The sequence below is a fragment of the Ochlerotatus camptorhynchus genome, unplaced genomic scaffold (genome assembly GCF_037179485.1).
Source record: "Ochlerotatus camptorhynchus isolate MF236.1 unplaced genomic scaffold, CSIRO-AGI_Acam_v1.1 ptg000132l, whole genome shotgun sequence".
In the NCBI taxonomy this organism is placed as follows: domain Eukaryota; kingdom Metazoa; phylum Arthropoda; class Insecta; order Diptera; family Culicidae; genus Ochlerotatus; species Ochlerotatus camptorhynchus.
Genome location: NW_027040622.1, coordinates 2048428 through 2061508, shown reverse-complemented (window position 1 = coordinate 2061508; position 13081 = coordinate 2048428). Strand labels below are relative to the sequence as shown.

At 41.9% G+C, this 13081-nt stretch overlaps 1 protein-coding gene across 1 annotated transcript in view; it reads right to left on the bottom strand.

The window, feature by feature from the left end:
• Positions 1 to 13081, bottom strand: part of LOC135700317 (uncharacterized) — a 405673-nt gene that overhangs the window by 4110 nt on the left and 388482 nt on the right. The window contains exon 5 of the mRNA XM_065220792.1: positions 10097 to 10470. Coding sequence (XP_065076864.1) covers positions 10097 to 10470 — 374 coding nt within the window. The remainder of the gene's footprint in view (positions 1 to 10096; positions 10471 to 13081) is intronic.

Below are 13081 nucleotides of genomic sequence, written 5' to 3'. Positions count from 1 at the left end.
TCATACAAATCGGAGAAGGCGAAGTCTTAAATTTTTATTTTTATCCTACACACTTAGATTTTTTGCTGAGATTGGCACCACCGAGCTCGGCATTTATTTTTACTGCGAAATCAGCAAGCTGAATCTGGGAAAGCTTTTTTCACTGAGATCCAGCAAAACAAATGCTGAGTGTAAATTTGGCCTGCAACTGGTCTAATTAAAGACCTTTTTTCACTCAACGTCCAGGTCGAAAATAAATGTTGACAACCATAACCAATTTTTTGAGAATCGTTTGATCGATAATGTCGATAATATAGGGATGTTCAAATTTTAAATTAGAACTGAAAATAAATTAGGATTTTCGGAAATTCCTCTGATGTTGTCCGATTTTTGAGAAGATGCTAGTCAAAATTGAAGTATGTCTGGTGGAATAGCAGGCCTCCCTTGGCTCAGTCGGTAAAGGCGCAGCTACAAAGCAAGACCATACTGGAGGTGGCTGGGTTTGATTCCCGGTATGGTCTATTCCTTGGAATGTCAGAACCTTAAATGAACCTGGACGAGCGGGCCTTTTGGCTCGTGAACTGCAAAAAGTGAATGTGAGCGTAGCTGCTATTCAGGAAGTACGGTGGCCTAGATCCGGAGAACGTGAATTCCGGGCGGTGGATCCCATCGCCAACACTTCCTTCAAGTATCATATCTATCACAGCGGTGGCGATAGGGCAGAACATGGAGTAGGGTTCATAGTGATCGGGAAGCAGAAGAAGCGTGTTATGCGGTGGAGACCGGTAAGCGACCGCATCTGTGTATTAAGGATTCGGGGCAAATTCTTCAACTACAGCCTGATCAACATCTATGCGCCAACCAACGATAAATCCGATGACGTGAAGGACGCGTTTTATGACAGTCTCGATAAAACTTATGATGAGTGCCCAAAACACGACGTGAAGATTGTAATCGGAGATGCAAATGCGCAGGTCGGGAGGGAAGATTTCTTTCGTCCCATCATTGGTACAGAGAGCCGACATACAGTAACCAATGATAACGGCCTGAAACTGATAAACTTCGCCGCTGCTAGAGGTATGGCCATCAGTAGCACCTACTTTGCACGCAAGAATATCCGAAAGCACACCTGGAGACACCCAAATGGCGAAACTTGCACCCAGATCGATCACATGTTGGTGGATGGCCGGCACTTCTCAGATGTCATTGATGTAAGGACTTTTAGGGGGCCTAACATTGACTCAGATCATTATCTTGTTGTCTGCAAAATTCGGGCGCGTCTATCGACCGTTACGAATTCAACGAACCGGAGATCGATGCGTTTCAATATCCATCGCTTGTCAGGAGAAGGTGTTGCTGCAGAGTACCGCCAGAAGCTTGATGAGCGGATTAGCGAAATCAACGTGAACGAGGACCTCAACAATCTGTGGAACACAATCCACGGAGCGGTGAACACAACAGCACAAGAAGTGATAGGTACAGCTCAAAGACGACCACGTAATGGCTGGTTTGATGAGGAGTGCCAGAGGTTGACGGATGAGAAGAACGTTGCCAGAAGCCGGATGTTAGTGTCTGGTACCCGGCTGAACAGAGAGCGGTACAAGGTAGCAAGGGCAGCTGAGAAACGAACCCACCGCAGAAAGAAAAGGCAATACGAAGAACGCGTGATTGCTGAGGCGCAAGAAAGTATGGAACAGAACGATATGCGAAGGTTCTACGCGACTGTCAATGGTGTGCGGAGTAAAACAGGGCCATCTCCCGCCATGTGCAATGACCTTGAGGGGAATTTGCTGACAGATAAAACAATGGTGGCTGCCAGGTGGAAAGAACATTTTGAGACATTGTTGAATGGAGAGAGTGAGGGAGTATCGAGGAACAGAGTAAACATCGCAGACGACGATCAAGCTGTGGAGCCTCCAACGCTAGACGAGGTTAAAAAGGCAATACGTGAGCTGAAAAACAATAAGGCTGCTGGGAAGGACGAGCTCCCGGCCGAACTTTTCAAACACGGAAGTGAGCAGCTGCATCAAGCAATCCACCGTATTCTAACGAAGATATGGGAGGACGAAGAACTGCCTGCTAGCTGGTTGGATGGCCTCATTTGCCCATTATTCAAAAAAGGGCACAGACTCGAGTGCGCCAATTATCGAGGAATAACTCTTCTGAATTCGGCGTACAAAATACTGTCACGCGTTCTGTTTAACAGATTGAGACCGCTTGAGGAGTCCTTCGTCGGTGAATACCAGGCTGGTTTTCGTGAGGGCTGATCAACGACGGATCAAATGTTTACCCTGCGTCAAATCCTTGATAAATTCCGGGAGTACAACTTGCAGACTCACCATCTGTTTATTGATTTCAAAGCAGCATACGATTCAGTGAAGAGAAATGAGCTTTGGCAGATTATGCTAGAACATGGTTTTCCGGCGAAACTAATTAGACTGATTCACGCAACGCTAGATGGATCGAAATCAAGTGTAAGGGTTGCAGATGAGATTTCGACCTCGTTCGTGACCTTAGATGGATTGAAGCAGGGTGATGCACTTTCAAACTTACTGTTCAACATTGCTCTTGAAGGAGCGATTAGGAGAGCTGGTGTGCAGAGGAACGGTACCATCATCACACGATCGTACATGCTCCTTGCCTTTGCGGACGACATCGATATCATCGGAATTGACCGTAGAGCAGTGGAAAAGGCGTTTGTGCCTTTTAAGAGGGAGACGGCGAGGATTGGGCTCACGATAAGTTCTACCAAAACGAAGTACATGGTAGCCGGTAGACAGCGTGGGAGCAATAGTGGTGTTGGTAGTGTAGTGTTGTTAGATGGTGAACAATTTGAGGTAGTGGAAGAATTTGTGTATCTTGGAACACTAGTGACATGCGATAATGATGTTACCCGCGAGGTGAAGAGACGTATTGCAGCTGCAAACAGGGCCTTTTACGGATTACGTAGCCAGCTGAAGTCCCGTAGCCTGCAAACGAAAACGAAATTCGCTATGTATAAGACGCTGATACTTCCGGTAGCCCTCTACGGCCACGAATCGTGGACCTTTTAACGTCCTTAACCGGAGAGCATTTGGTGTCTTCGAGCGTAAGGTGCTGCGAACAATACTCGGCGGTAAACAGGAGAATGGCATCTGGCGGTGTCGCATGAATCACGAGTTGTACCAAGTGTATAATGGTACGGATATAGTGAAGCTTATAAAACACGGCAGACTACGGTGGGCTGGGCATGTAGTGCGGATGCCGAAAGAACGACAAGCAAATATTATATTCAGCAGAGAACCCGGTAGAGGTCGTCGACTCCGGGGTAGACCTCGGACACGTTGGCTATTTGCAGTTGAGGAGGACATCAGGTCGCTAAACGTTCATGGCGACTGGAAGCGATTGGCTCAGGACCGAGTCCAATGGAGAAGAGTACTTCGTTCGGCGTTGAATCAACCTGGCGATTCATAGCCCATCAAGTATCACGTAAGTATGGTCTAGGAAAATTTCTCGACTTCCCTGGGCATAGGGTATAATTGTAGTTGCCAATTATACTAATGTAAAAATGGTACAGGCATCAAAAGCTCTCAATTGATAACTGTGAAAGTGGATCTAGAACAATTAGTTGAGAGCACGCAAATACTGGAACGCGCAAAAATTGGTCGACAAAAAAATCGTTTCTTTCAATCAAAATTCATATCACAAAAATCTTTTAATTTTGTTTTGGTAGTTCAATTCATATATTTAAAGGAAAAGATGTTCGTTTATTCTTTTGGTTTGCCAAATCCGAACTGCCGTGCCTTCCGCTTAACTCCTTCCATTAAATTTTGCACAGTGGTCTCATCGACCTTATTCGCCGCTGAATGCCAGTTAGATTTAATCTGCTGCTCGTTTTCCATGGATTTATTAGTTTTTGTTTTAGACTCGGTTTTAGATTTCGTTTGACCAAGGCCCAATACCGTTCGATAGGGTGGAGTTCTGGGCTGTTGGGAGGGTTGTGGTCTTTGGGTACCACAACCACGTTGTTCGCATCGTACCACTCGATTGCCTTTTTCCCATAGTGGCAGCTCGCGAAGTCCGGCCAGAACAGCGCAGGTCTATTATGTTGCTTTAGGAATGGTAGCAACCGCTTTTCCAGGCACTCCTGGACGTAGATCTCTTGATTGATGCTTCCCGTAGTAACGAAGATGTCGCTTTGTAGACCACAAGTGCATACGGCCTGCCAGACGAGATATTTTTTTTCGGGAACTTCGATAGTTTGATGGTTTTGAAAAATTTCAGCCACCTTTCCTTTTCCTGATGCGGTATAAAACTCCTGTCCCGGAAGCTGCTTGAAATCCGCCTTCACATAAGTTTCGTCGTCCATGACGACACAGTAGAACTATGTGAGCAGATTCGTATACAGCTTTCGGAACCGCTGCTTTGCCGACGTGTTTTGTTTGTCATCTCGGTTCACCACCTTCACCTTCTTAAACGTCGACAACCCGGCTCGTTTCTTGGCCCGCTGCACAGTAGTATGGGATACATTGAGCTTGCCAGCGACGTTAGGATTCCGCTTATATTTCACCGCCACCTTCTTCGTCGTCGCTCCGGATTACGATTGCCACCGCTTCCAGGCTTCCTGGCGGTCGACAGACGCTCCTCGAACACTTTTAAAAAGTTTGTAACGGTCGATTTGACCGCATTCCAGCAGGATTCTCTTGCAAAATTTTGACACGCTGCTCATCTTGTTTTGACGTCATTTTGAAAACTGGAGAGCAAACGGTGAAAACTCATCATAGCAACCATTGTATATCAGTGTTCACTCGGTTGTCGACAGAAGCAGACCACTCTCAATGTGTGTCACGCGATCGTCTGTTTACTCGGCAGCAACCATTGTGTGGTCCTTCTCATTGTTCTTCATCAGCAGTTCTTTCAGTCGATGCGTCGTCGACTTTGCAAAGCAACCGTTTCGTGATGAATGTGTGAGTGCTGACCACGTTTTGCGTCTACTGCTACAATGGAAGCGCTCTGACCCTCGTAGGCGAATTTGCCATACAAGTAAACAACTGGAAGCGGCTCCCTTTTGATGGAGGTAGCTTTTAGGATAACGGAAGATAAAGTGTTTGTTGTGTTGTACCTTTTGACTATAGTTTTAAGATGTATTGTATAGTGAACAAGAATCCTCGGCTCTGTAAAGTTAATTCGGTTGAGCCTTATCAAATAAATTAATAATAATAATAATAATAATAATAATAACCATTGTATATACACTCAAGTTCCAAATGCAGTATTTAAGGTTTTTCATGCATTTTAACAGAAATACACCAATTTGAAGTTGACCGATTTTTGCGCGTTCCAGACTTTAAGCTTGAAATTGTAGAAGAAAAAGAAGAAAAAGAAGAAGAAGGAATAACAGGCTTATTTGGAAATTTTCCATCTGTCAAATTCAAGTGAAAATACACCAAATGGAACACAGCCTTAGAGGCTGAACAACTCCCTCTCGATGTCAGAAATAAACAGCTTTGATAAGGAGAATTTTATACGATATCACTTTCTATTTTTCGTTATCCTTATCCTTATGAAATGTAGTACATCGTTAAAAAAAAAAAAAAAAAAAACAATCATGGAGGTGAGGCGCAAACATGAGAGTTCGCCAGCAAAAAAAATCATAAGCACGGTTCCGTTTTCAAGTGAACTTCCTACCCGAGCAAAGTCCAGCATCAAAATGACAGCTAATTGAAATCAAGTTTTGATATCAACATCAAACTGAAATCATAATTTGATTTCAGTTTACGCAATTGACAAATTTGATACCTAATTTTGTTTTCATTTTGCTGTAATTTGCTCTTCAAAAATATGTTGTTGCGGGTTTGTTTTCATTGCCTTAGCAATACCCCAAATTGAATACTTGTTATGTTATCAACAAGAAAAATGGATATCAAATTTGGTTTTCAGTTTGCTCTCACTGATAGCAGAAATAGTTTTCAATGTGATGTCACAGGAAGATATGTTTGCTCTCAATTTTGATATTTTAACCGTTAAAACGACCAAAACGACAGCAACCTGAGTAATCATTATCAGCGAAATCACAACATCAAATTTAGATTTCAATTTGATCTCAGACTTTGCTCGGGTAGCTCGCACTTGATGATTTTTTTGTCGTAGGACTACGTCTTTAATTTCTATATGGGGGTACACTTTGTGAAAACCGAAAATGGAACATGTAACAAATTATGAAAGATTTTTAACGTTAATAACTCAGCTGCCCCTGGTCCAATTTCAATAACTTTATCATCAATCGATCACTAAACGATCACGAAAACTAATGAAAAACTGGTGAATGTCCAGCATTGTCCAAAAGCGTCAAATTAACTATCAAATCCACCAATTACCTACATGCATATGCTGCTTCCCCAGCACAGTCGTCAGAGAGTTGTAAGTAGACGAAACAAGTCGAAGTGGTATTCGCCTCCGATCCTCGGGCGCGTGCGAATAAGGAGGATGGAATTGCGTAATATTTTGCATATTCAGAACCACACGCTCCCAACGACCACACAAAATGCTCTCCAGAGTTGTAATCTTGTAACCAAACTTGGAAACAGGGGATACACTCAAAAAATATATCACATATGTAATGCATGAAATCCATGTGAATTTCACATAGCTTTCCAAAAAAAGTTGACGACAACCTAAAGAAATCGTTTATGGACTTTGTCGTTCAGTTTTTTCCTGGAAATTTTTGTTAAATAAGCTAGAATTAAATAAAAAAGGTTTTTTCCCATTCATTTTTTAACCGCTTTACTACCAATTCTCAGATAGCCAAAACATTCAAATTGGAAAGACAAAATTCACTCTCACGATCTCAATATCTCAACATTCCATGTATTTTGATGACACTCTGTAACATTTGGTGGGGGAGGGAGGATTAACATTTGAAGTCCCTCCCATTTTGCATATTCTGCATAAAAAATCCCTCCCTTATAACATATTCTGCAAGAAAATCCCATTTAACAAAAATTCTAGGAAAAAACTGAACGATAATGAATGATTTCTTTTGACTTATGTTGACCATAATATGCATCCAAAGCGTTCCATCCACTTTTCCAAATTTCCTGGTTACGGTGTAAAGCTAATAGGAAGCGGGGAAATATGGTACCGGCAGAGATGGTTGTCTATATAAGAGGTAGCTAACTGCGTCTTCGCATTAGTTGCGAATGTTGCGATTCACCCGTTCAACGGTAAACAACCAGGAGGCATGACTAGTCGTGGCAAGGGTGGCAAAGGATTTGATAAAGGAGTCGCCAAGTGTCATCGTGTGATAACATCCAGGCTCGACGAGGTGGTGTCAAGCTCATCTCCGGTCTGATGTACGAAGAAACCCGAGGTGTGCTGAAGGTGTACCGAGAAAATGTGATCCGTGATGCCGGATGCCGTGATGATCACTGAATACGCAGCTGCCTACACGTCATCATCATCTTCCAAAGGCTTTGAGCCTGTACTACCATCGGCCCTGTTTTGGGCCATCAACATTTTCCAAAAGAGTTCTTTTTCTGAACATGTCCCAACTAAAATTCATATCAAAACGTTCTTTGCAGGGCAATCATAGTCATACTAAAGAGTATAAACAGAGAGAACCCCGCTTAAATTCCTATTCCTACACAAGACACATGCTCCTGCTGCAGTTAACAAAAATATTTATTATATCATACCACGTAGTCCTACGTCATCATTGCGTTCAACCCCATTGGGCTGTCCCTAGTAGTTTTTTTTCTAGATGTAACTGAGGATAGAGTTTTGCTGCAGGAAGCAAAATCAGTTTCACGACCTCCCTCCGACACTGCTACGGAATAGTGTCAAAAGAAGATTAGTAAATATTGATATTAATACTGCATTATTCATCGCCACTAGTTCCTAACCAGTTTAGAAAGTTAGTTTACTATGGAATATTCCAGGCTTCATAAAAATCGAATCTAATTGAACTTGCGAGAGTCACAATTCACATCTAATTTTAACATCCCAATCCAGTAGCCAAAACAAATAAGCCACCACATCGCTTGTCGCCGCTGTTATAGCGGACGCACCATTTTAACGTGTTTTTGATGACGTTTTATTGGATATATTACAGCCTGCTGCTGCTTCTCATCCCAGGAATTCCACTTAGTGAGTACCCGAGCAAAGCAAAATAACAACCTGATATCATCTAAATAGATAAAAAGTCTTGTTATTCCAGGTATCATTTTGTTTCCAAATGTTATCGCATCACTAATTTAGTTATCAACGTTGACTGATGTTGATATCAGTTGTTATCATGAAAGAAAATACTATTTGTATATGATGGTTCGATCAAAGCTTTAAAGACTATCCACATGGTAACGAAAAAAACTAGTGCTTTACACCGCTAATCGTATTTCAGTTATCAGCGTTAGGCTTTAATATGAAATCGATAACATAATTTGAAATTGGTTGAAAGATTTAGCATGGATCACAGGATTTGTTATCAAGATGCTTTCAAAGATAAATTAGATGTCAATGAAGTTATCCAGTGCTATACCATCCAGTATGCCTCATAAATCAACTATTGCATACCGAGCAATTGTGCTAAAATTTCTTTATAGAACTCCTCTCTGAAGGAAAGAACATCAATCAGACAATTTTAAAACAATTAGCCACGATGTCTTAATGTTTAAATGTCTTGTTTTGATATTCTAGAATATTCTTGGTGAGGAACTGGAATGGCATTTCACTTGGTTTTTCCACCATATGTGCTTAAATTATATGTAATATGGTAGAGCACTACCTCGTCGTAATCGCCCATTTCCGTTCTATCGATCAGAAAAGATCAATAATATCAATGATTTCACCGTGCACAAATCAAAACAGGTTTTTTCCGATGCGCTAGTTCATTAGCTACAACATAAATCCTATTAGAGCGCATTGTATGAATATTTACGCTCATTGTTATCAAAAGAAAAGGAGCGCTCCTAGCGAATCTCCTTTTTCTACGTTTATCCGTAGGACGAAGAAAATCTAATGGCGCTTCAATGCGTTAGGACGGAATTGAAACTTGTAGAACGAATTTAGAATCAAAAAGCAGTATTAGATTTTTAACAATATCTCAACAATTTGTGATTCTTTATCAAATTCGACGGTACGTATGGAAAGGTGAATAAATTTAGCAGTCATCTTTTTCAGAAACATTCCAATTTTTTTTCAAACCCGTTCAAAAAAGAGAGGTTAAGGGCGGGTCGTGCTTAGAAGGACGGAAATTAGATCAAAAACCCTATCATTAATGGTTGAAAGTTTAGATTTGAATGATTATTTACCACAATTGTTCGATTTACGCCGTGAAGTATGCAGTAGTTGTTTTATGATGCATGCTGGATGCTGGGTATGGTACTTCATTGACATAAAAATATATTTTATGATAACCAACGAGCATTTTTATGATAACATATTAAGGCATCCGAACTTGTTACCAGTTTGGTATAAAACTTTACTCGGGCTACTGGTTCCCACATCACACACCGAGATCTGGAAGATCAGGGAGCCCTTTCCTACCCTGTAGGTGGATGGATATCGTATAGCTAGCCACCTAACAGGCCCCGTAAACAAAACGATCCGCTAATTTATTGGTTGCACGTGTTAATTATACCGACACATGACCGCGACGCGACACGACGCATCGGAGATGGGCGCGAAAAGAAAACACACGGTCGAATCAAACGACCATTCGTTGGTGTGTTTTTGTCTTCTTCGCCAATGCCTCTAGTTTGCTTCTCGCACAGTTTAGTGAAATGCATTTGCTTTTATTTTCGGGATCATCTGCATGCTGCATCTTCGTTTTGATCGTGTTTCTCTGCACCACGTGATCATAAAAACAGATTAGTGTCAATCGAATGGAGCCGGGATGATCGGATTCTTTCCCGACACCGTCGTCCCGCGGGTGATTAGAAAATTTCCTATGTTTTGAACTGATCGCCCGTTGTTTTATTTGTGTTTATTTACAGAAGAGGAAGAGTTACCGAGTTGGGGCGATGTTGAGCAATTTGCTTGCAGAGGGAATTGGACCGGAGTTTACAACCCAATCCTGTGCCAGTGGTCGTCGTGATAAGATTTTGAAATCATGAGTATTTTAAAAGCATAATCCACTCACCAAGTAAAATCTCGAAAAGTGCTATACGAGCTGGCAGGCGAGGACGGAGCGCAGTCATCGTCCAGCAGAGGGATGGCGGAGCCCGTGCTGGCAGGATGCCGCTGTTGCTGATGGTGATGGTGGATCAACAGTTCCTGCTGCTTTTTGGTATAGGATTTTTGCACATCGTTGAGGTTCGTACTGCTGCGGGCTCTTGGACTGCTGGCACTGCTACTATCCGAATCGTGGTTGGCGTTGTTCTTCGACACCTGGAGGACGCTTTTCGACCGGCCGATGACGTTCGGTTGCAGTGCGTCCAGACTTCGGTAGCATCGGTCCAGGTACCGCACCACCTCCTCCATCACGGCCCGGTACATCTGTCGGCTGGAGTCAACCTGTTGAAGACAATAAAGAATTATTATAAGGAAAACGGTTATGATCACTCTACCGCCGGTGAGTGGAAAGAAGACGGGCGTGAGTCGGGTCACTAAGTAGGTAACCGAATTTCTCAAAACAAACACTTGGCTTGGCATCGAGCGGTGGAGAATAAAGACGAAAACGATCGTGATGGTTTTGTTTATTTTCCCTCGTAAGATGCTGTGCTGTGTGCATCTCCCCGCTGAGTTGGCCGCATGCAATAGCATAAAGCAAACATCACGCGACGGGAGGAAGCTGCACGCCCCACTACACCTCGCGAGTCGCGTCTGTACCTGCAGCTTTGTGGGAGGATGAGATTTATGAGTGCGATAGTCCAAATCTTCGGCTGTGGAATAATATGCTGCTGTGCGAACAAACAAGTATGCAAGCACAGGCTTGGTGTTTTTGGGACAGCTCAACTACAATGTCTTCCTATGATGGCGCACAGACGCACGGGATTGTTATTAACGTCGCCATCAGCATCTCCATCTTCATCATTGCCATCATTTGCCATGCTACAAAGTCAGTTGGTACCGGCGCACGGGCGAGACGGGTGTTTGAATGGTAAACATTTGATGTACGAGATTGGAGAAATGGGCCAGGTAGCTCAAGTTATCACAAGCAATTTTAGTCGTACACTAAATGTTCTGTATAATGTTTTAATCAAAGAGATTTATAGCTGCAACTGATGACTCAAAACTCATGTTTTAGGAAAATGTAAAGAAAGAAGATATGAACAGTAATTTACGAACAATGCATTGCAGTACAACAAAGATTGTGCTAATGTCAATCATATCAGTCGTCCCCAGAAAAGACCAGTAAAATCGTAAAATTATAAAGTTTAAGAAAGATGTCTCTTTTGTGGCAGTCATGGGTGCTTGTTTCATATGTTGTTCAAGGGTATTTTTTTTAAAGGAATATGTACCTTCTATGGAATTAATAAACAGCCAAATATGTCGTGTAACACTGTGTAATCTATCAAATCGGCAAATACCGTCGTGCCCTGAAATCCCGACAAATTGCAGATTGCAAGATGTAGTTATTAAAGTTAAGATACATTTAGAAATTATATTTGCCAGCTCATCCGTTCGTCCAAGCCATCTCTGTCGTATTCAGATAAAACGTATACATTTTATACTCATTAAATTGATATAGTGAACGGGTGGCACTGAAGTTAAGATATGTAAATCCCTAGTTTTTCCGACTTGTCTAACATAGCTTGCCCGGTTTAATGGAAACAGATAAATTCGGTAAAATACCCCAAGTTACATAACAAATTTTAAAAATCGTGGTTTGATAAAGCTTTGATTGCCTCTTTCCCCAAAAGGCCTGGGTTCAATCCAGGACGGCATCACTGGGATTTTCTGAGGCGCACCTAAATTTACATTATTTTTTTCTAAGTGTGTAGGTAATCCAGAAATTGATAATTTGGGCACAGGATTTATTTTAATTTAAAACGCATTTTAAATTCTGGAATATCCAATAGTTACTAAGGTTTCATGCTTTCAAAATAATTACCATCCCGGTCTAAGGAAACTCTCAAAACCACCTCAGGACTCAAACTTAGAATGGCTAACAAAGACGTCGAACAAAGGAACACATTTCATGGATCATTGCGGAGTTTGTTTGATATCGGGAAGAATTTTAAGGTAAAAACCCGTGAAGAAAAGCAGGCGATGCAATATTTGCAAAAACAGCGGGAACAAGCTCATCTTGAAGAAGAAACTGAGGTTCTCCCTACCAATGAAACCATTTCATGTAGCGATTTTGAGGAAGAAGGGTCAAGCCAAAGACCGGATCAAATTTGTAGTGCAACCTCAATTGAAACATCATCACAAAACGACAGCCAGGCTGGATCAGTGTACTCGCCTAGTACATCCGAAAGAGCTTCTCCAAAAACAGGTACGTTGTGATGTTTTACTAATATTTTTTTTTTTTAGATTATACACCTATTACCATCCATATTAATGTATTTTGAACGTTCTAGGTTCTCCAAAACCAGCTTTGACACGTAAATCGCAACTGATAAAGAGTTGTTACAGTTGAGGTAGCTGCTGCATTGGACCGCTGTAAAGTGAGTGATCGAAATGCTGTGTTTCTAATATCATCGATCGCTAAAGCTTTAGAGCACGATGTTTCATCATTATTGTTGAACAAGGAATCTGTCAGAATCGCCAGAGCAGGAATTCACTTACAAATGCAACATGATTTAAAAGCGTCGTTTAAGCCAGATATAAATTTAACAGTACATTGGGATTCTAAGCTGCTACCTAACATATTACCATCCAAAGCTCTACCAAAAACCGAGCGCTTGGCCATAGTTGTATCAGGCGAAGGCATTAGCAAATTATTGGCTGTTCCACCCATCGAAAACTCTACGGGGGCACAACAAATAGAAGCGGTGTACAATGCAGTCGACGAATGGGGGCTTGCGGACAGGTATGATCTTAAATCTTGTATGTTCACCTCAGAATTCTGACTATTTTATCGTTTGTTTTCAGAATTATGTCTACATCTTTTGATACTACTGCATCAAACAACGGTAGAAAAAAGGTGCGTGTCAGTACCTGGACAAATTGTTTAAGAGGC